This window comes from Rhodotorula toruloides (assembly GCF_000320785.1).
Source record: "Rhodotorula toruloides NP11 unplaced genomic scaffold Scaffold18, whole genome shotgun sequence".
In the NCBI taxonomy this organism is placed as follows: Eukaryota; Fungi; Basidiomycota; class Microbotryomycetes; order Sporidiobolales; family Sporidiobolaceae; genus Rhodotorula; species Rhodotorula toruloides.
Window position 1 is genome coordinate 405,291 of NW_015622978.1, and position 17,465 is coordinate 422,755.

The following is a 17,465-nucleotide window of genomic DNA, read 5'->3' on the forward strand; positions in this document are numbered from 1 at the left end:
TCGACGCCTCGGATTGCGCCCGAGTCGCTTGCGAGTCCGAAGGTCGTCGCAGAGGTACTGGGCGAGAGCCTGTTCTTCCCTCCTCCGCCTTCGTCGGGCAGCGCAAAGGCCAGTCCTGTCGCGAGCGGGTCGGCAGGCGGAAGTGTCGGGACAGGCAGTGCGGGCGCGAGTCCCGCTGCGTTCAGCACGGGAACCGGAGCTGGAAAAGGTGTCTCGTTCGCTCCCTCGCCTTCGGTAGGCGACTCGTCCGCCTCGCCATCCGGCTCGACCATCATCGACGAAGACTCTGCCGAGCTCCTCTCGCGCAAAGACCCGATCGCCGCACAAGTCTGGCGCATGTTCCACAAGGCCAAGAACACGATGCCCAACGGCGCGAGGATGGAGAACTTGACGTGGAGGTTGATGAGCATGACGCTGAGGAAGCGGAGGGAGGATTCGGCGCCTGGCAGTGCGGGTCCCGAGTGCACGGCGAGTCAGGCGCCTAGTCCGGGGACGGAGGAGGCGAGGTTGAGGAGGGCGATGGAGGAGGCGCTGGAGGAGCAGCGCGAGGAGAACGATACGGTACAGCCGTTGGCAAGCTCGTCGGGCAGAATGCGCGGCGGGAGAGACAGGAGCGATAGTGGTGCGAAGCGGGCTGCGGCGCCGCCGCCTCCTGTGCGTGCTGAGGACGCTGCGGAGCATGAGGAGGAGCGAGGACGAGGGAGGCGGACGAAGAGCGGGAACCAGAGCAAGAGCAAGAGCTCGACGCCCGAGGCGGAGGAGCAGCAAGAGTGCGTTCGTTCACGCTTTCGCTTAGGTGGCTCATGCTGACTGTCGACGTCTCGCAGCGACGCGATGGATTGGCGGGCCATGTCCAAGTCCCGGTCTCGCAGTCGGGCACCCGACATGATGGATTGGCGAGCGCAGTCTCGCTCACGGTCCCGCGCGCCCGACTTCCGCGTCTCCGTCGCTCCTCCTGCGATCGACAACACGCCTGCCGTTGCCAACTTTTCCCGCTTCTTCTCCGACAATGGCCTCCCTTCTCCCGTCAACGAGTCGCCATCCGAGATGCCGCCTCCGCCCCTACCTGCCTCTGCCTCGTCCACCGCTCCTCGACCACTCTCCATCACTACGCAGGACGCCAACTCTGCAGCCCTCGCAGAACTCGCAACTTCGCTCGGCCTTTCTCCGCAGGACCAGGCAGAGCTGTTCGGTTCCGCTTCGGCACGGTTCGACGGCCACAGCCTACTCGACCTGCCGTCACCCGGCGGTGTCGCTTCCCCTCCTGCGACCCTGCACCAGGCCCTCGCCTCACCGCTCCAGTCGAACGTCACCTCCCCTCTCTCCGCCTCGCCTCACCACGCTTTCGCCTTCCCCAACGGCACGCATTCTCCCGACGGCGCAGGACCAGATGCAAATCTCGCAGCGATCGAGAGCACCCTCAATCACCTCATCAGCCTGCAAAACCTCGCCTCTCCGCCCGCCTCGTCTCCCACTACCGTCGACCCGTCCGCCTTCGTTGCGCCTGGGAACGCCAAGTCACCGCTGTCTGCATCGTTCACGGCGTCTCTGCCTGGCAGCTCGTCCGAGCATACGCCGCAGACTTCGACGATTCACAGCCGCCGGTCGAGCGCTTCGGGGAGCTCGCTTTCGAAAAGCTCGCAGGCGCAGCAGCACCTCCAGCAGTTCATCTCGGTGAGTTATCTGTTAAGCGCATCTCGATATTATTGCTCACGACGCATGTTGCAGAACCGCAAGGCCTCGACGAGCTCTGCTCCTCCGGCCGCATCCACCTCCGCCTCCGCCTCTTCCTCCCGCCGCACCTCCGTACCTGCGCCAAGTCCTTACCTCACCGCGACGGCGCTCGCACAGCCACCTCGATCATTCTCCTTCGGCGCAGCAGCGAGCGTTGCAGCTGCGGCAGCCAACAATCCGACTCCCGCTTCGGGCCTGAGTCTCGCTCGACCCGAGTCGATTCCGCCTCAACTCTCGCAGCCCTCAACGCCATTCAGCGAATCGCCACTCCCGCAGTTCTTCTCCGGCTCGGCGCCCGTCCAGCCTTCTGCACTCGTCGGCACGCCCAACCAACCGACGCAGTATGGCTCTGCCAGCAACGACACGACGGGCTTGCTGTACGACTACTTCCACGCGACATACCAGCCCTCGCCGTACCTCTCGCAGCAGCAGCTCGACATGTTCGGCTCGGCACCTGCGAGCGTCGATCCGTCGCAGCTGCTGAACAGCGCTTCGGCCTCGCCCTTCGGCTCGCCCGTTTCCACTTGGGGAGTCAACCCGTCGTCGCTCGAGGGGTCCGTCCTACCGACAGAGGAGAAGAAGAAGGCGCGGCGGCCAGCTAGCGCCCGGGCCAACAGCACCGGTTCGGTCGGCACGCTCGCTTCCACCAAGGCCAAGTCGGCTCCCGCCTCGCGTGTCCATTCGCGGTCGAACACCATTTCGCTCCCGTCGACGATCGAGGAGGGCAAGGCGCTCGTCACGGGCGACATCTCGACTGCTCCGTCGGGCGAGACCAAGTCGTCCTCGTCGTCTCCTGCACCAACTGCCGGAAGCGGCACGATCTCGAAAAAGGTCGACGCCGATGGCGGTCCCATCAAGTGCCTCAACTGCGGGACGACCAACACGCCTCTGTGGCGACGCGACTCTGAGGGCAAGCCGCTTTGCAACGCGTGCGGCCTGTTCCGCAACCTGCATGGCGTCGACCGTCCGGCGAACCTCAACACGGGCGTCATCAAGAAGCGCAATCGCAACCGAGGACCGAAGGACCCGAATGCGAAGAAGAGCGCGGCGAGGAACAAGGCGCGCGCGAACTCGGCTGCTTCTGTGGCGGGGGCGGCGGGCGAAGGGTCCGCTAGCTCGACGACGACCGTTGGGGGTCGCAAGGAGCGCGTCGGTGCGGGTGCGCCGTACCCGAACGCAGCGGCGCGGGCGGCGGCAGCTCAGCAGGACTAGTTCTCCGTCCCTTTCTCTCCCTCTGCTTTCCTACGCACCTAATTCGCTTTGCAGTTCTCTTCTCCTGTCTATTCTCCCCTAGAAACCGTTCCTCCCTGGTTGTATCAGCTAGACGTATTGCCGCGCCTCGTCCATCGTCTGTCCTCCTCCGCATGTCTTTGCAGTTGTTCGTCTCCCTTCCGGTCAATTACAGGTCTCGTCAACTCCCACTGGGCGTGCAGCTTCTCGCCAGCCTCTCGAGAGGAACGGAGCCGCGCAGTTTTGGGTCAAGCGAGCAGAAATGCAGGGTTACACACGAAGGGAAGCGTCCGAAACGTCCTGCGAGATCTACTGCTTGCGGCGGAACGAGCAGCCCTCGGTGAGGCGGGCCTTGCCACTGTTTGAGCGAAGCGAGGAAGGGGTCAGTCGGGCCGCGCGGACGAAGGGGTGGGGAAGCGGGAGTGACGCACCCAGTCGGGGTGCACAAGATAGTGCTGCACGAGCCGCAGAGGACGACGGTCTGGGCGTGCGAGAAGACGGTGGTGATGTTGAAGCAGCCCGGGCACTATGCGAGTAACGAGTCGACCGTCAGCATCTCTCCCTCCCCCGCCAAGGCTCGCCAGTCCCGCTCGTCCGCCGACAACTGCAACACACCTTGACGTCCATGAAGTACGAGTTGGGCGACCTGCAGAGCAGTAAACGCGTGAGCTTTCCCCGACTGGGTGCGAAGCGAGGGGGAAGGGACGCACTGCACAAGCCTCTTGAGCTTGTGGGTCTGGGCAGTCTTCTCAGCAGAAGGGTTGAGGAGGTCGACGGCGAGCGACTGTACACGCAAGAGAGGCGGCGAGAGTTAGCGCGTTCGCTCCGCCACTGCTAAGGTCGAGTCGAGGTGGAGCAGTCGCGCAGCAGTTCCCCCGTCTGCACACGATCCCTGCAACCGGTTCCAACGCCATCCTGCGCACTTTTCCACCCTCTCCAACCTGTCGAATCCACCGCGCGAGCCCGTGCGACGCCGTCCCGCCTGCGCCACTTTCGCACCTCCTCGCGTGACAGGCCAGCCGATTCCACCGCTCCAACTGCTGCGCGACCGCTCGCGCCTGTCTGTCGGGCACAAGCTCACCATGATGACTGTATTTGGCGGGTCGCAGGGGGCGCAGGCGAGGCGGAAAGCGAGGCGAGCGAGGGTCGAAAAGGTCGTGAGCACGAGGGTGGCGACGGCGAAGCGGGACAACGAGAGGGCGCGGCGGGGCGGGACAAGGACGAGGGCGTAGCTGGTCAGCTCACGGTGTCGTCTGCGCTTTATCGAGCGCGCTGGTGGCGTACCTTCGGCTTGGGAGTACCAGACGGAGAGAGAGCCTGAGATCGCTCACTCGCTTGGACTTCGACCAGTCGCATCCTCGCCACTGGCTGGCTCGCGTGGCCTGCAGACACTTCTACCGTGTTCTGCCGGCACTACAACCCCGCCCTCCCTTCCCGGCCGCCGCCTCGAGTCCTCCCTCGCCCTGGGAACGCTCGCTCCGTATCGACTTGCGATGGCGCTCACGAGGCGAACTTGACGAATGGCTGGCTGCTTCGGACGCACTTGCGAGACGGAAGACGTGCGCCGAAAAGCGCGCTGCTCTCGCCCAGCCATGAAACTCGCAGATAAGCTTGCTCTCGCGCCGTCTCTCGCGACGGATGCGTCCTTCCCGTTTATGCAATGCTGCCAACCCGTTGCATGACCATCAGTACGTGCTGTATCGTGCGCTCGACGGCGCTGCACCACGAGTCGCCCCACCCGTCCTCGGGCTCAGGGACCAGTCTGATCAGGCTTCATGGACGTTGCTTGCTCAGCAAGCAGGACTCAACAAGCTTGACAGGCGCATATTCCGATCTCTGACCCGTACGCTAGCCGCTGAGCATGACAGAACTGTGCGGCTCAACCCTCTCCTCCTTTCTCCTTCCGCCGTCGTAGCGCTCAAACAGTATCGTTCGTCCCGACATCCCCAAGCGCTTCGCACAATGCCTCGTGGTCTGTTCTCGGCGAATGACCCACGCATCGAAGGACACGGGTACTCAGCCTCTCCGCGCCAGAAGCCTCCTCTGAAAGCGAGACTCTCCCTTCGCCCTTCGAGCATGGGAGCAGCCTCCACCTGTCAACCAACGCGTAGACTGGGAAAGAAAGGCACAGCCGCCGTTGTTACCAAGACACTCAGTGACCTCCGTCCTCCCATCCTCCTGGGAGGGTACATTTTGCCGCCACCAATCCCGTTCCATCGAAGAATCCAACGAAAACTGTCCGACTCGAGGACCTCGCAAGTACTGTCCGACGACGCCCATCACCCGTCCAAGCGCAAAACCCAGCAGAACTCAGTCCCTCCTCCCACCCTTCTTCCCCCGCCCTCCTCCTCCCGACCCGCCCTTGTGGCCCTTGACGACCTCGCGGAAGATCCCATCGACAGCCTTGAACTGCAGATGCGCAGGAATGCCACGGATGATCTCGCCGACCTGGCGCTCAATCTCCTCCTTCGGGATGCCAGCCTTCTCGGCCGTCGACATCGAGAGACGGAACATGGCTAGCACCGCGAGACTGACTTGGGTCTGTTGGTCTGGGAACGGAGCGGACAGGGTAGCTGCGAGCGCGCCGACGGTCGGTGGCTGCGCCGTAGACGAGTAGTGCGAAGGACCAGCACGGTCGCCACGCGTCAAGCGCAGGAGAATCTCGACGACTGGCGTGGCGACAGAGCGGTGATGTCAGCAAGAGGTTCCGCTGATGAGAGCGACGAAGGGGCAGCGCACCGTTGTCGATTTTGGACATGTGCGTCTTGACGAACTCGTCGCGCTCCTTGCGAGAGCCGACGCTCGAGCTCGCCGCCCAGGACTCGAGGGCGTTCTGGATGGTAGGAGGCTGCGCAGAGTACGCGTCACTAAAGCTGAACTGTGAGCCGAGGAAAGCGAGAGCGAGACGCACAGGATCCGGGTCGACGACCTTGATCTTGTGCCTCCACTCGCTCAACTTGTCCGTCTCCTTCGGGTTCGCACCGCTCGAGATGCCGAGACTGACGATCCAGTTGTCGACGTCGCCCGTCTTGACCCACCTCGCTTCGGTGAGCGGGTTGAGGCGGTCGAGTTGTGCGACGATCGTGATAGTGTCACGCGAGAAAGTCGCGGCGGAATCGGTCGTCGCGTCGGAGGTCGTGAGAAGACGATGCAGGGGCGGGAGAAGCGGGTCGAGTTCGTGCTCTTCTTCGGACTCGGGGGATGGCTCCCAAGAGTGGGTGAGCGCCGTTCGGTCCATGATGACGTAGTCGTCGGCCTCGACATCGAGCGCTTCGACCTGCACGGATCACTCGTCAGTTGGAGAGCCTGCGAAGAGTTCGGAAGGTCTCCACTCACCAAGACACCCTTGAGCACTCGGAACTCGTCCTCGATCTGCCGCTCACCCTCACCGAGCACAGCCGGCTTGCAGCGCAGCGTAAGCTCAATCTTGCCATCGCCGCGCTTGATCTTGACCTCGTCGATAACATCGGCGTCGAGGAGCATGCGGCGGGTATTGCGGGCATACGAGATGGAGATGCGGTCGGCGGCGGGCTCGGGGGGAACGAGAACGGGTTCGACGGTGGAAGGGGCAGCCGAAGGAGCGGCAGATGGTGCGCGTACGGGTTCTTGGGCGGCGGTCGTCGGGAGCTCCTCCTTCGATTGAGGCTCAGCTTGGCTGGTCGCGGCGTCGCCCGCTTCTTGAAGTTGCTCGAGCTCCGACGGTTTCTGTACCTCCGACTGCACGTCGACAAGGGCTTCTCCATCGTTCTCGGCACCCTCCTTCGCTTCAGCAGTCGCCTCCGTCGCTTCGACGTCGACAGGCTCCTGCTGTTGTTCGGCAGCCACGTCGCCTTCGGCGTCGCCAACAACCTGTCCCTCGATGCTTGTGCCTTGGTCGGCCTGCTCCTTCTCAGCCACCTCTTTAATCTTGTCCATAACCTCCGCTCCGTCGACAGGCTTCGCAAGCTGTTCGCCCGTCAAGTCGGCAGGTACGCTCGGCGTCGGGACCGGCTCGACTTGGCCGCCGATGGCGCTGGTGGCCACCTGCTGAGACGCCTGGGGCGGAACCGAGGCGGACTTGACCGAGGCTGAGACGGACGAAGCGCGGGGCGGAACAGACCCGCTCGGTTGGGTGTAGCTCGACGTGCTGGATGTGGGCGAGGAGAAGTAGATGCGGAGGCGGGAGTTCTCGCGAGGCGGAGGGGGGGCAGGCGCTGGAGACGAGCGAGTGTCGCCCTTGACAGACGTCCGGTCGGGCTCGTCACCGTTCGTCTGAGCCGAGTCTATTGGTGCGCCGTCGACATCCTCCTCTTCACCTTCGTGCTCCAGCGCCTCCTCCTTGATCGGCTCACCGTCCTCGTCGTCGCCGTTCGCCTCCTTGACCGGCGCTTTCTCCGGCGGATGCAGCGAGTCGAGCGAGACGGGCTCGCCATCCTCGGATCTGGCGTCGCCGGTGCGAACCTTCTTCGGCTTGCTTGCGTGCGCGAGCTCGTCGGCACCCTCAGCCCCGCCGGAACCCTCGGCACTTGCTCCGTTCGGCTGGACCGAGTCGTCGTCTTCGTCGCGGCGGTGCTTGCCGGCAGCGACAGTAGCGGTCGCAGTTGGGTCGGAAGGTTGCGCAGGGATGTCTTCGGCGTTGACGATGTCGACCGACATGTCTCCCGCTTCTTCCTCCTGCTCGGCAGGCTCGCCTCCCTCGCTCGCCTCCTGCTCTTGTCGTTCCTTCTCAGCCTTCTCCTTGACCTGCCTGTCGAGCTCTTCAGCCGCGCGCCGCATCTCCTGCTCGATACGCTCCGCACGCCACTCCCACTCGAGCTCGGGAATCGCGAGACCTTCGATACGGAAGTCGGTAAGGGTGCGCTTGGCGCTCTCGCCGTCACGCTCGCCGCGGTCGTCGGTCGCATGCCGGTCCTTCTTGCTCGAGGTGCTGCTGGTCCCGCCAGGCGTCGAGCCCCACTTGCGTTCGCGACGAGCCGCCTGCTGGTTCGCGCTGACGTTCGTGCCGCCGCTTCCGCTGCTAGGACGAGAACTTGCGCCCTTCGGCCCCTTCGGAGCGTTCGGAGCTCCCAGTCCGCGCGGTCCAGCCGGTGCGTTGAAGTTGCTGGGAGCAGGCATAGGTGGCATTCCTCCTCGTGGACCTGACGGTCCCATCCCGGATCCTGGTCGCGGACCGATCCCTGGACCGAGAGGAGGCCCTCCTCGGCGGTCGTCGCGCATCCCGCCTCGAGGACCGACAGGACCGCCACGAAGAGGCGTCATCGGGCCTTGTCCGCCGAAGCCTCCAGGTCCGCCCCTCATGCCATCGTCGAACTGGCCGGGTCCCATCCCTGGTGGTCCTCGATTAGGACCAGGACCAGGACCAGGTCCGCCTCGAGGTCCGCCACGCATGCCAGGCCCGTCGCGGCCAAACGGCATGTCACCCCCTGGTCGCGGGCCGTATTGGTCGCCGCCTCGAGGTGGTGGAGGTCCGCGACCCATCGGTGGGCCGCGAGGGGGAGGAGGACCGCGGCCTGGTGCGCCGCCGATGGGAGGAAGGATGGAGGGCGGCATCGGGGCGTTCCCGTAACCGCCGCCTGGGCCGGGAGGAGGACCGGGTGGGAGGGGAGGCTGAGAAGGAGGAAGGGGAGGCTGGTCGTAACGAGTTCGCTTGAAGGGAGGTGCGCCGGGAGAACCGCTTGGACCGGGAGGACCAGGTGCGCCGAAGGGAGGACCGCCTGCCGCGCCGTATGGGCTCTGCGCAGCTTGGTACGGCGAGCCGGCTGCCGCATTCGCTGCTGCCGCTGCCGCACTCGCTTGCTGAGCGTAAGCGGCGTAGTAAGCGGCGTACTGTGCCGCGGTCGCAGCTGCATTTGCGTCGGCGGGGACGGAGACGGACGAGTAAGGCGTCGCCGCCGAAGTGGGCGGTCCGGCGGCCTGCGCCGTCGTGTAGAACAGTCGTCAGCACTTTCGACAGCGGGATACGAGGGAGATTCGCGAGCGCACCGTGCCATAACCGTACCCCGGATACTGAGGATGCGACGCCATGACCTGCTGCTGCTGACCCTGCTGCTGCCCGTGGTTCACTCCAGACCCGTAACCGTACGCTGCATACGGGTCAGGCGCCGGACCAGGACCAGGAGGAGGCGGAGGCGGACCAGGAGGAAGGGGAGGAGCAGAGTGGGTCGCGTAGCCGCCTCCGTACGGCGCACTCTGCGGGTGCGACGGCGGTGCATTCGACGAGTTGTATGAGCGCTTCATCCTGCCGCGTCAAGCACTCACGCCGTGCCGTGCCCGCTGCTGTGGCCTCGCCGGGTCGAGAAGAGCGATGAAGTCGTCTCCCGGGTTCCTGTCGGCTCCTGTGGAGACGGTCGCGTCTCGAGATGTCGGACAGAGCTCTTCTTTAGCTGTGGAAGCTGTCCCTGACGCGCCTCAGCGGTGGAGGCGGCGTGGACGAGGCGAAGAAGCGCACGACGCCAACCTCGCGGGTCCACCGTCGTCCACACCGCTTCCTTTCCAGTTCGCGGGACTTGCCAGGGCTCCTACGGCTGCTTGGACACGCTCGACATGCCCACACATCCGCAGCTCGGTTGGGTGACGTGTTTCTCTCCGCTGTTCGAAGATGACGGCGAACGAGGCTCTCTCTTCTCGCTCTACCATCCTTTGCTCTTGTGCATCGCTAGACCGCTCAATCGGGCGTGCTAGACCTTGCAGTGACGATGCTAGGTCGTCCAAGCGCCGCGGTTCTCTCTCTTCGCCCCCTCGTCGCTCCTCCCGCCCCACTCGCTCGTCCTCATACGACTCCTCACCGACGACAAGCATCAGCGCCCAGTCCAGCAGCTTGGAAATGCAGCTTCTCGACCCAGCGGGCGCCGGACGCACTTGCAGCTCGCACACCCAGCTCTTCCTCGACCTCCCCTCCTCGCGAATCTCCCTATCGCTCGGCAATCCTCCAGCACAGACGGCCTCGACAACGACGAGACGACGTCCTGACACCCCTCCAGTACCTTACTCGGCGAAGCTACCAACATTCATCTCCTCACGCGCCCGCAAACCGGAAACGAGCAGCGGAGGAAGGGACTTCCGGACCACCTGCTACGACGACGACATCCGGTTCAGGCGAGCTGGATAGCGGAGGGATCGCGTATAGCAGGCACGAGCTACTGGCGGATTGGCATTCGTTCGCGAGGAAGGTTAGCCCGCTGGATGTGCGGTGGCATGGCAAGGACCAGATTGACGCCAATTGTGCGTGCCCTATCCTCCTTGGTATGCTTCTTCAGCTGATCACGTCGCCACGCAGACCTCCTCGTGTACCCGGACGGCAAGATCGAGGAGCCCGCCGAAAAGCTCGACAAGCAAGCCGTCATTGAGCGCTTCGGCCTCCTCCCCCGCGACCTTCGCTCGCTCGACGCGCACATCCTCGACGTCCGACCGGCGCTCATCATCTGCCAGAAATCGCTCATCCTCTGCTCGCCTATCGTTCGGGCTATCATAGCGCCCGACGTGATGGTTCTCATCGGGACGGACAAGAATAACCCGATATGCGACGAGGAGCAGAGTCGACAGATGGCGGACAGCTTGCAGACGGTCATGAAGTACCTCGAGCTGTCTGGCAGCGCGTCGGGAAGCAAGAACACCCCGCCTTTCGAGCTGCGGTGAGTTGGCGGACCGTCAGTTGCTCAACTGTAACTCGTACTGACAGTCGGGGTCATCCATTCCACTTTGTCTTCACAGCGCTCTCGAAGCTCTCCTCCTCCTCACCGTCCGCGGCCTCAAGAACGTCGTCACCGAGCTACAAGAACGCGTCTACCGCACAATCCCTCAACTCCGCTTCGGGGTTTCGCCAGCCGAGCTGCGCGATTTGCTAGAGTGCAAGAGGACGGTCGAGGATTGTTTGATGAGCGGACGGGCGATGCAGAGTGCGTTGGCAACTGTTTTGGGAGAAGGTGAGTCTTCTTTTGAGCGTTTGAGGCAGGCGAAGGGCGGTCGCCGCTGTTGGTGATCCTCGATCGGAGCGCTCACTTTGCTCCGCCTGCAGACGACGATCTTGTCGCGATGTACCTGACGGACAAGTTGCACGGTGTCAAGCGCGACCGTTCCGACCACCAGATCGCCGAGCTCCTCCTCGAATACTGTGCGCCAAACCTCTTTGTCTTCTCTCTCCTTCACGAACTACGCTGATTCTTCTCCTACTAGACGAACGCCGGCTCGACGAGACATCCGAGTCCTGCGAGCGCCTCTCGACTTTGCTGAGCGAAGTCGACTCGAACATCTCGCTGGTCTTGCAAAGCACGAGGGTCAGGCTACAGAACCTCGAGCTGCAGGTGCGGCTCCCCTTCCATGCGACGGCCGCTTTCGTCTCGCTAACGACATTCTATGCGGCAGACTGCGATTGGTACGCTCGCTCTCGGCGCCGGCGCAGCAGTATCGTCTGTCTTCGGTCCGTCGAGTCTTTCCCGGACTCGCACGCTCACTGCTGACGCCTGCCTCTGCAGGCATGAACCTCGCTTCCCACCTTGAGGAACACCCGACCGCGTTCTACTGGACGACCGGATCGATCGCGACACTCATGATCGGTGCGTGTGCATCTCGCTCCACTCTTCGCTTTGCGAGCTTACAATGCTCGCTCGCAGGCATCACGGCCATCTGCTGGGTGCGCCTGATCCGCGCGCGACGCTCGCAGCTCTTCCTCCGCTCGACGCTCCAGCCGCGCCAAGACGAGGAGCTGACGAACAACTGGCGAGCTGGGCCAGTGTCGCCTGTCAAGAAATCGGATATCCGGGACGTTGATGTGCACAAGGAGGTTGAGGAGGCGGCGGGGGTGGGCAAGCAGAAGGGTGCGGGTGGGAAGAAGGGTGACGAGGGGAAGGATGAGGCGCACCCGATGGCCAAGAAGGACGGCACGACGCTGTAGACGACGGAGCGGTACGCAACGAAGCCATTGTTGTGCGCCTTGCAGCGGGTGAACGAGTGTTGCGCTGGCTTCCTCGACGTCGCCTCGTCTCCTCGCTCCATTCGCAGACTTCCCGCCTCTCTCGCTGCATCCGTTGCGTCGTTGTCGTGCTTATCGCTGTCGAGTGCTGCGCTATCTGAGACAGCGATGAAGTGCAGCCGGCTTCGTCTCGCCGGAGTCGTTTGCCGGCGACGACTTCGCTCTCTCGCTCCGTCAACTCACTCGACCGCTTCGATGGCATCGCCAGACTCGCTCGAACGACAGGCAAAGCTCGAGACTGGTCCCTTGCTCCCGCTCCTCCCGCCAAAGCCCCTCACCCGCTCGCTGCCCCCACTTCCTCCGCGACCCGCAAACGCAGCGCCCATCCACGCCGGCTGGACCTGCGAGCGACACATCCTCCCTGCGGCATTCCCACGGTCGTACGCCGGCTCGACGAAGCGGCCGGACGAGCCAAAGACCAACCCTGCGGAACCGGCACCCGGGGCGAAGAGGGCAAACCCGAAGGAGGCGCTCGCCAAGCTGCTTCAGCCTCAGGTGGAAGGCTACCGCCGACACGTACGGCTCGAAGATGAGGAGGAACTGGCCAGGCAGGAGCAGCTTGTCGTCGCAGCAAACAGGTATCGGCCTGAGCGACGGAGGACAGACGATGGGCCTGGCTTGACGCTCGTCTTTTCGCATGCAAACGGTTTCTACAAAGGTGTGTGAGACGAGCGCTTCCAGGAGATGCCAGGTAGATTGACACTTGCGTCGAAACAGAGGTGTGGGAACCGGCTTTGTCGTCCGTCCTCGCGCAACTCGAAGCGAACGACCGCTCTCTACCCATCGACGAGATCTGGGCGCTCGATTGCATCAACCAGGGCGACTCGGCTGTGCTGAACGACGACGTGCTGGGCGACGTCTGTAGGTTTACTCCGTGCCGCGGCCGGCGGACCACCGCTGACAGGCCCCTCGCGCAGTCCACTGGGCCGATCATGGGCGTGACTTGCTCAACTTTGTCATCAACTACGTTGACTCGCCATCAACCAACACGGCGGATTCTCTCCTGAAGCCCGCCAGCAACGTCCCCGTCGACCTCTTGCAACTCGATAACGCGCCGGTCCTTCCTCCCGGCTCGCCTTCACCCGCCTCTCGCACATACCGTAAGAAGCTAATTGTCGCAATCGGCCACTCGCTTGGCGGCGGCGCAACAGCCTACGCCGCCTCCGCCTGCCCTTCGATCTTCTCGTCCGTCATCTTCGTCGACCCCGTCCTTCCTCGGCCGAACTACGAAGGCCGCAGCATGGAGGTGCTGACGACGGGTGCGCTAATGCGGCGCGAGAAGTGGAAGTCGAGGGAGGAGGCGCTCGACGGTTTCTTGAAGAAGCCGTTCTTTACGGTTTGGGACAGGCGAGTCCTGGACGGCTATGTCGATTATGGCATGAAGGAGGTCGAGGACGGCGTCGCGCTCAAGTGCACGGCGAAGAGCGAGGCTGTGAGTACTCCGCTTGACTGACAGCGACCTTGCGAGCTCACGTTCCTCTCCCGCAGCTCACCTTCATGGACCCTATGGCCGTCGCCTCCCGCCGCGCCTGCGCCCGCCTCTCGCTCATCCCTCCCTCTCTCCCCGCGCACTTCATCTTCGCCGACGAAGGCCGCTCAGTCCTGCAAGAAGACTGGATCGAGTTCATCCAGAAGGAGGCGATCCCGCACTCCACTGCGTCGAGGGTCGAAGCGGGTCACCTTGTGGTGCATGAGAAGCCAGACGAGACGGCGAGTCGGATTGTAGACTTCTTGGAGAAGACGTACCCGCGCCAGAAGCGGGCGAGGTTGTAGAGGGTTTGTATTGCGAGTTTGTATTCCGCAACTTGGAGTAGCGAGGCTTGGTCTCGTTCTCTGCCCTCAACTCTCGCTAGGTCGCTCAGCCCTGCTCTACATGACGTTCTCGGAATGGCCTGGCTACCGTGCAGGTCACCGATGGACGCAGGAGGACGTCGTTGTCGAGGATGACGACTCTGCCCGCTCTCCGGCGACGAGGAAGAGAACGGCATGGGTACGCCCGTTGGGCGTGCTCGAATGCAAATTTGACAAGGCGACGCAGCTCGTTGGCCAGTCCGACACGTTCCTCCGCCTCAAGGTGTCGTTGCCGGTCGAGGAGGTCGGCGAAACGGTCGACGAGGCGGTGCGGGACTCTTTTGTCGGACGAGTACTGCTCGCTTGGGCGTCTTTGCGGGCCAGACATCCGTTGCTCGCCTGTACGATACACGACGCACCAGCCGAAACAGGCAGCGTCATCCCGCTCATCCAGACTAGACACTTTCGCTTCGTCCCGCCGGCAAACGACGACGAAGCTTTCGGGCGAGCATGGCGGACGATGCTGGTCCACGACGTCGACGGCGGCCTAGACGCAGCGATGGATGAGTTGCAGGACCAGCATGTTCTCAACGGCGAGCGAGTCCTCCTTGACCAGGCAGCTTGTCTCGCCCGACTTGTCCTCGTCCGTCCTCGATCTTCCGCCGACCTAGGCTTCTTCCTCGTCATCTCGCATGTCGTGCGTGCATCCTTGCTCTTCAGCATGGGCTGACACTGACGCAAACTGCCGGCAGATCTCGGACGGCCTGTCCGTCTTCAAGCTCGTCAACGAGCTGTTTACCCTCGCTTCGTCGCCTTCACGACCTTCTCCCACCTCTCCGCCTACGTTCGCTCGACTGGACGCCCATCTTTCCGGCGAGCTTCAGCAACCGCCCTGGTCTGTTCCAGACGAAACCACTTCGAACTGGCAGCTCACGCTGGCCGAAGAAGCGGTTCTCGCCCATCTACCGCTCGCCAGCGAGGAGCACTACCCGGTGTTGCCGCTCTTACCGCCACGGAGCGCAACTCCGCCAGTACAGCCAACCGAGAACCCCTCTCGGATAGCTTCGCCGGTGCCCCCTCAGCACTCGCCTCCTTCCATTCCCCATCTCCGTTGGCTCTGGGCCATCACTCGCACTATCCTCCTTCAGCGACAGAGTCACTTCCCTCGCACCCTCTACATCCCTCGACTACCTCATCCCCTACCTCCGCCTCAAGCGAGAAATCGGTGGCCTCGCTGGCGGCTAGAGCGCGAACCATCGAGTCGAGTTATCCGGTTCTGCAAGACTCATTCAGTGTCTCCCAGTGCGTTACACTACCAAACGCTCTGCGCAAAACTGACTGGCCTGCGTAGGCATGCTCCTCTACTCCCTCATTTCCCTCTCGCTCGCCAACGTCCTGAAGTTGGCTCATCCCGACGCGCCTTATCACCCTATCGTCCTCGGCTTTCCCTTCTCCGCACGACCATTCCTGCTACCGCGACCAGCGGACTCGCCTCAACGACCTTGCAGCGACCCATCTTCCGACCTCGCGATTCGCATCACCTTCGGCTCAATTCACCTTCCCAATCTTCCTCTCGACCCGAACAAGCGCCCACAAGCGGAGGAGATACGTCAGGCGGCGCTGCGAGGCGCGAGACTGGCGAAGGAGCAGTTCGCCACGCGGCTTGCGCCCAATCAGACGAGTCGTACGGTCTTTCTTGCGGGCATGTATGGGCTCATTCTCGATCGACTACTGTAAGTCGAGCCCTGGTGATGCTAAGGAAACCCGCAAGCTGAGCTTCTCTCCCGCTCAGAAATTCGACCGGCAAAAACCCGATCCCGTACAACGAGGAGAAGACCGCTTTGAACGCGAGCAGTGCGTGCAAGTTCAGCGCTCCCAGGAGTCCTTGCTGACGCTTCCCGCAGTGATCGGCGACGTCGACCGCCTCCTTGCGACCCGCTTCCCCTCGTCTCCCGACTTCGCCAAGTCTCCTTCCCGCGCCTTCCGCCTTCATGACATCATGATTGGTACACGGCTACATCGCGGCGAGGGCATGTTGCTCGAGGCATTTACGTGGGACGGGATGATCACGATCTGTCTCGGCGTCGACGACCATCTCATCTCGCCAAAAGTCGTCGAGGCGCTGCTGAGCGGGATCAGGACTCTTGCAGAGGTCGTTGCAGACGAATAGACTTGAAGGACAACTAGAAGCAGATTGCAGCGCATTTCTCCTCCATCGCCCGCCTCCTCGCAAACCTCCCTGCGGCCGGCTATTCCAGCTGCGTAAGTCCGAAGTCAGCAGCAACCCAGACAGCAATCGCACGGAGCACGCACAAGCTCGACGACGTGCTTCAGCTGGCGAGTGATCATTTCCCTCAGCTCAGGTTTGAGTTTTTCGTCGTAAAACTCGACGTGCAGAGTAGCCACCAGAGGTGATTCTTGGTGTAACCACCGAAGCATGTCGTCGACGACCTTGTCGCGCACTTGCGGATTGTCGAAGGTCTGCCGGACCCAGTCCCGGAATTCGCTAAAGAACTCCCGCTGTCCGTGGTCGTCGTGCGAGTTGCCGAGGATGTCGTGAGCGATGCGAGGGAAGTTGTCGACCCTGCACATCTCGTTATCGACGTCGTGTCTCCTGAGGTCGCCAAGGAGGATGAGGTTGAAGAGGCTGGCGTAAGCGACGGGAAGTGACTGCGATCGGTGCGTCGGTCGGAGCGGACATGTCGGGTCGAGGTTTATCCAGATCTTGCGGATCTCAAAGAAGAGGACGGCGCCGAGGTTGGGGTAGAGAAGCTGAATGTAAAGGCAATCTTCCCTCGGATGACGGACGCCGAGGTGAGGGATCCTGACGGTGGTGGTCTGGACGAGGCAGAGACTGACTGCCGTTCGAGGCTGGATGTCAAGGACATGACAGAAGAGCCGATTCCTGTGAGAACCTGAGACGTCAGCAGCCGGAAGCTGAGTGAGTACCCTAAGACTCACGACCACGACCGCGAGCCGTCGTCTTCTTTCATAGCCATGGGCACGAAGAGCGAGCTGTCGGATGGGCCGTTGATGGCCCCGCGTGCAGCACGTAATGTTGGAGCGAGCGAAGGATTGAAGGATTCAATGTAGTCGTTCATGCGAGTGCGGACGAGCTCCTTGAACCGGGCGATCTCGTTGTCAGCGTTGTGTCCGCGCGCCGGCGCGTGTAGCAGAACATCGAGCGTCTGCGCAGCATCCTGTCAGCCTTGTTCCTTCAAGCGGGGAACTCGGTCGTACCTGCGCAGTGTTGGGCAACTCCATCTTCTCCCAGACGGCTTGGAGCAGATCGTCGGGGCGCACAAGTTGCCCCCCAATCTCCAGATCTGCGTAGAGGAGTGCAAGCCCTGTCGATCCTGCGCTTGTGACCTCATCAGCGTCGGACGTTGGAGCGAGGAGACGAAAGGTGCTCGCCAACGAAGGACAGTTGGAAGGGCGCCGATCACCCTTGTGCATAGGCTGGCCGAACATGTCCAGGTGCTGCTGCTGGACTTCGGACAGGATATGCTGCATGGCGGCAGCAGCGGTGATTTGTCCCATCGGGCCAAGAACAGCGACCTTCTGGTGGATGACAAAGTGCTCCGCTTAAGCCTGTGTTTCGCGCGGCGGTTCTCCGTGTAGCAGAGGCATGGCGTGAATCCCTCGAGCCTGTCAGGAGTGCCAAAAGAGGGAGAGGACAGAGAAGGGCAAGAGAAGGGGCGAGAGAACGAGGAGTCGGTTCGCTCGCGCTCGGTCCAGCAGTCCGTGGCGTCTCCGAGACATC

At 62.9% G+C, this 17,465-nt stretch overlaps 7 protein-coding genes across 7 annotated transcripts in view; 4 read left to right on the forward strand and 3 right to left on the reverse strand.

Moving 5' to 3' along the window:
* The window catches only part of RHTO_02482 (transcription factor ScGATA-6), a gene marked incomplete at both ends in the record, with an annotated part of 4,576 nt that extends 1,630 nt beyond the window's left edge, over nt 1-2,946 (forward strand). The window contains 3 exons of the mRNA XM_016416157.1: nt 25-770; nt 828-1,674; nt 1,729-2,946. Coding sequence (XP_016271985.1) covers nt 25-770; nt 828-1,674; nt 1,729-2,946 — 2,811 coding nt within the window. The remainder of the gene's footprint in view (nt 1-24; nt 771-827; nt 1,675-1,728) is intronic.
* A 327-nt stretch (nt 2,947-3,273) lies between these two features.
* On the reverse strand, nt 3,274-4,048 carry RHTO_02483 (40S ribosomal protein s27; the record flags this gene model as incomplete). Its single annotated transcript, XM_016416158.1, has 5 exons — nt 3,274-3,322; nt 3,396-3,490; nt 3,580-3,610; nt 3,675-3,748; nt 4,046-4,048. The coding sequence occupies 5 exons, from the start codon at nt 4,046-4,048 to the stop codon at nt 3,274-3,276; spliced, it is 252 nt and encodes an 83-aa protein (XP_016271986.1).
* A 1,226-nt stretch (nt 4,049-5,274) lies between these two features.
* On the reverse strand, nt 5,275-9,180 carry RHTO_02484 (proteasome subunit alpha type 1; the record flags this gene model as incomplete). The annotated part of the gene is made up of 5 exons (XM_016416159.1): nt 5,275-5,633; nt 5,704-5,812; nt 5,876-6,241; nt 6,301-8,856; nt 8,926-9,180. 5 exons carry the CDS (start codon nt 9,178-9,180, stop codon nt 5,275-5,277), a joined length of 3,645 nt encoding a protein of 1,214 aa, XP_016271987.1.
* A 458-nt stretch (nt 9,181-9,638) lies between these two features.
* RHTO_02485 (mitochondrial inner membrane magnesium transporter mrs2) lies at nt 9,639-11,833 on the forward strand (the record flags this gene model as incomplete). The annotated part of the gene is made up of 8 exons (XM_016416160.1): nt 9,639-10,164; nt 10,220-10,574; nt 10,654-10,865; nt 10,958-11,053; nt 11,116-11,243; nt 11,305-11,359; nt 11,415-11,495; nt 11,553-11,833. The coding sequence occupies 8 exons, from the start codon at nt 9,639-9,641 to the stop codon at nt 11,831-11,833; spliced, it is 1,734 nt and encodes a 577-aa protein (XP_016271988.1).
* A 273-nt stretch (nt 11,834-12,106) lies between these two features.
* On the forward strand, nt 12,107-13,684 carry RHTO_02486 (toxin biosynthesis protein; the record flags this gene model as incomplete). Its single annotated transcript, XM_016416161.1, has 4 exons — nt 12,107-12,569; nt 12,629-12,772; nt 12,829-13,343; nt 13,400-13,684. The coding sequence occupies 4 exons, from the start codon at nt 12,107-12,109 to the stop codon at nt 13,682-13,684; spliced, it is 1,407 nt and encodes a 468-aa protein (XP_016271989.1).
* Nucleotides 13,685-13,784: 100 nt separating this feature from the next.
* RHTO_02487 (uncharacterized protein) lies at nt 13,785-15,872 on the forward strand (the record flags this gene model as incomplete). The annotated part of the gene is made up of 5 exons (XM_016416162.1): nt 13,785-14,399; nt 14,455-15,004; nt 15,054-15,435; nt 15,495-15,556; nt 15,607-15,872. 5 exons carry the CDS (start codon nt 13,785-13,787, stop codon nt 15,870-15,872), a joined length of 1,875 nt encoding a protein of 624 aa, XP_016271990.1.
* Nucleotides 15,873-15,951: 79 nt separating this feature from the next.
* Nucleotides 15,952-17,215, reverse strand: RHTO_02488 (uncharacterized protein; the record flags this gene model as incomplete). The annotated part of the gene is made up of 5 exons (XM_016416163.1): nt 15,952-15,960; nt 16,016-16,607; nt 16,664-16,890; nt 16,943-17,028; nt 17,149-17,215. The coding sequence occupies 5 exons, from the start codon at nt 17,213-17,215 to the stop codon at nt 15,952-15,954; spliced, it is 981 nt and encodes a 326-aa protein (XP_016271991.1).
* Nucleotides 17,216-17,465: the final 250 nt, after the last annotated feature.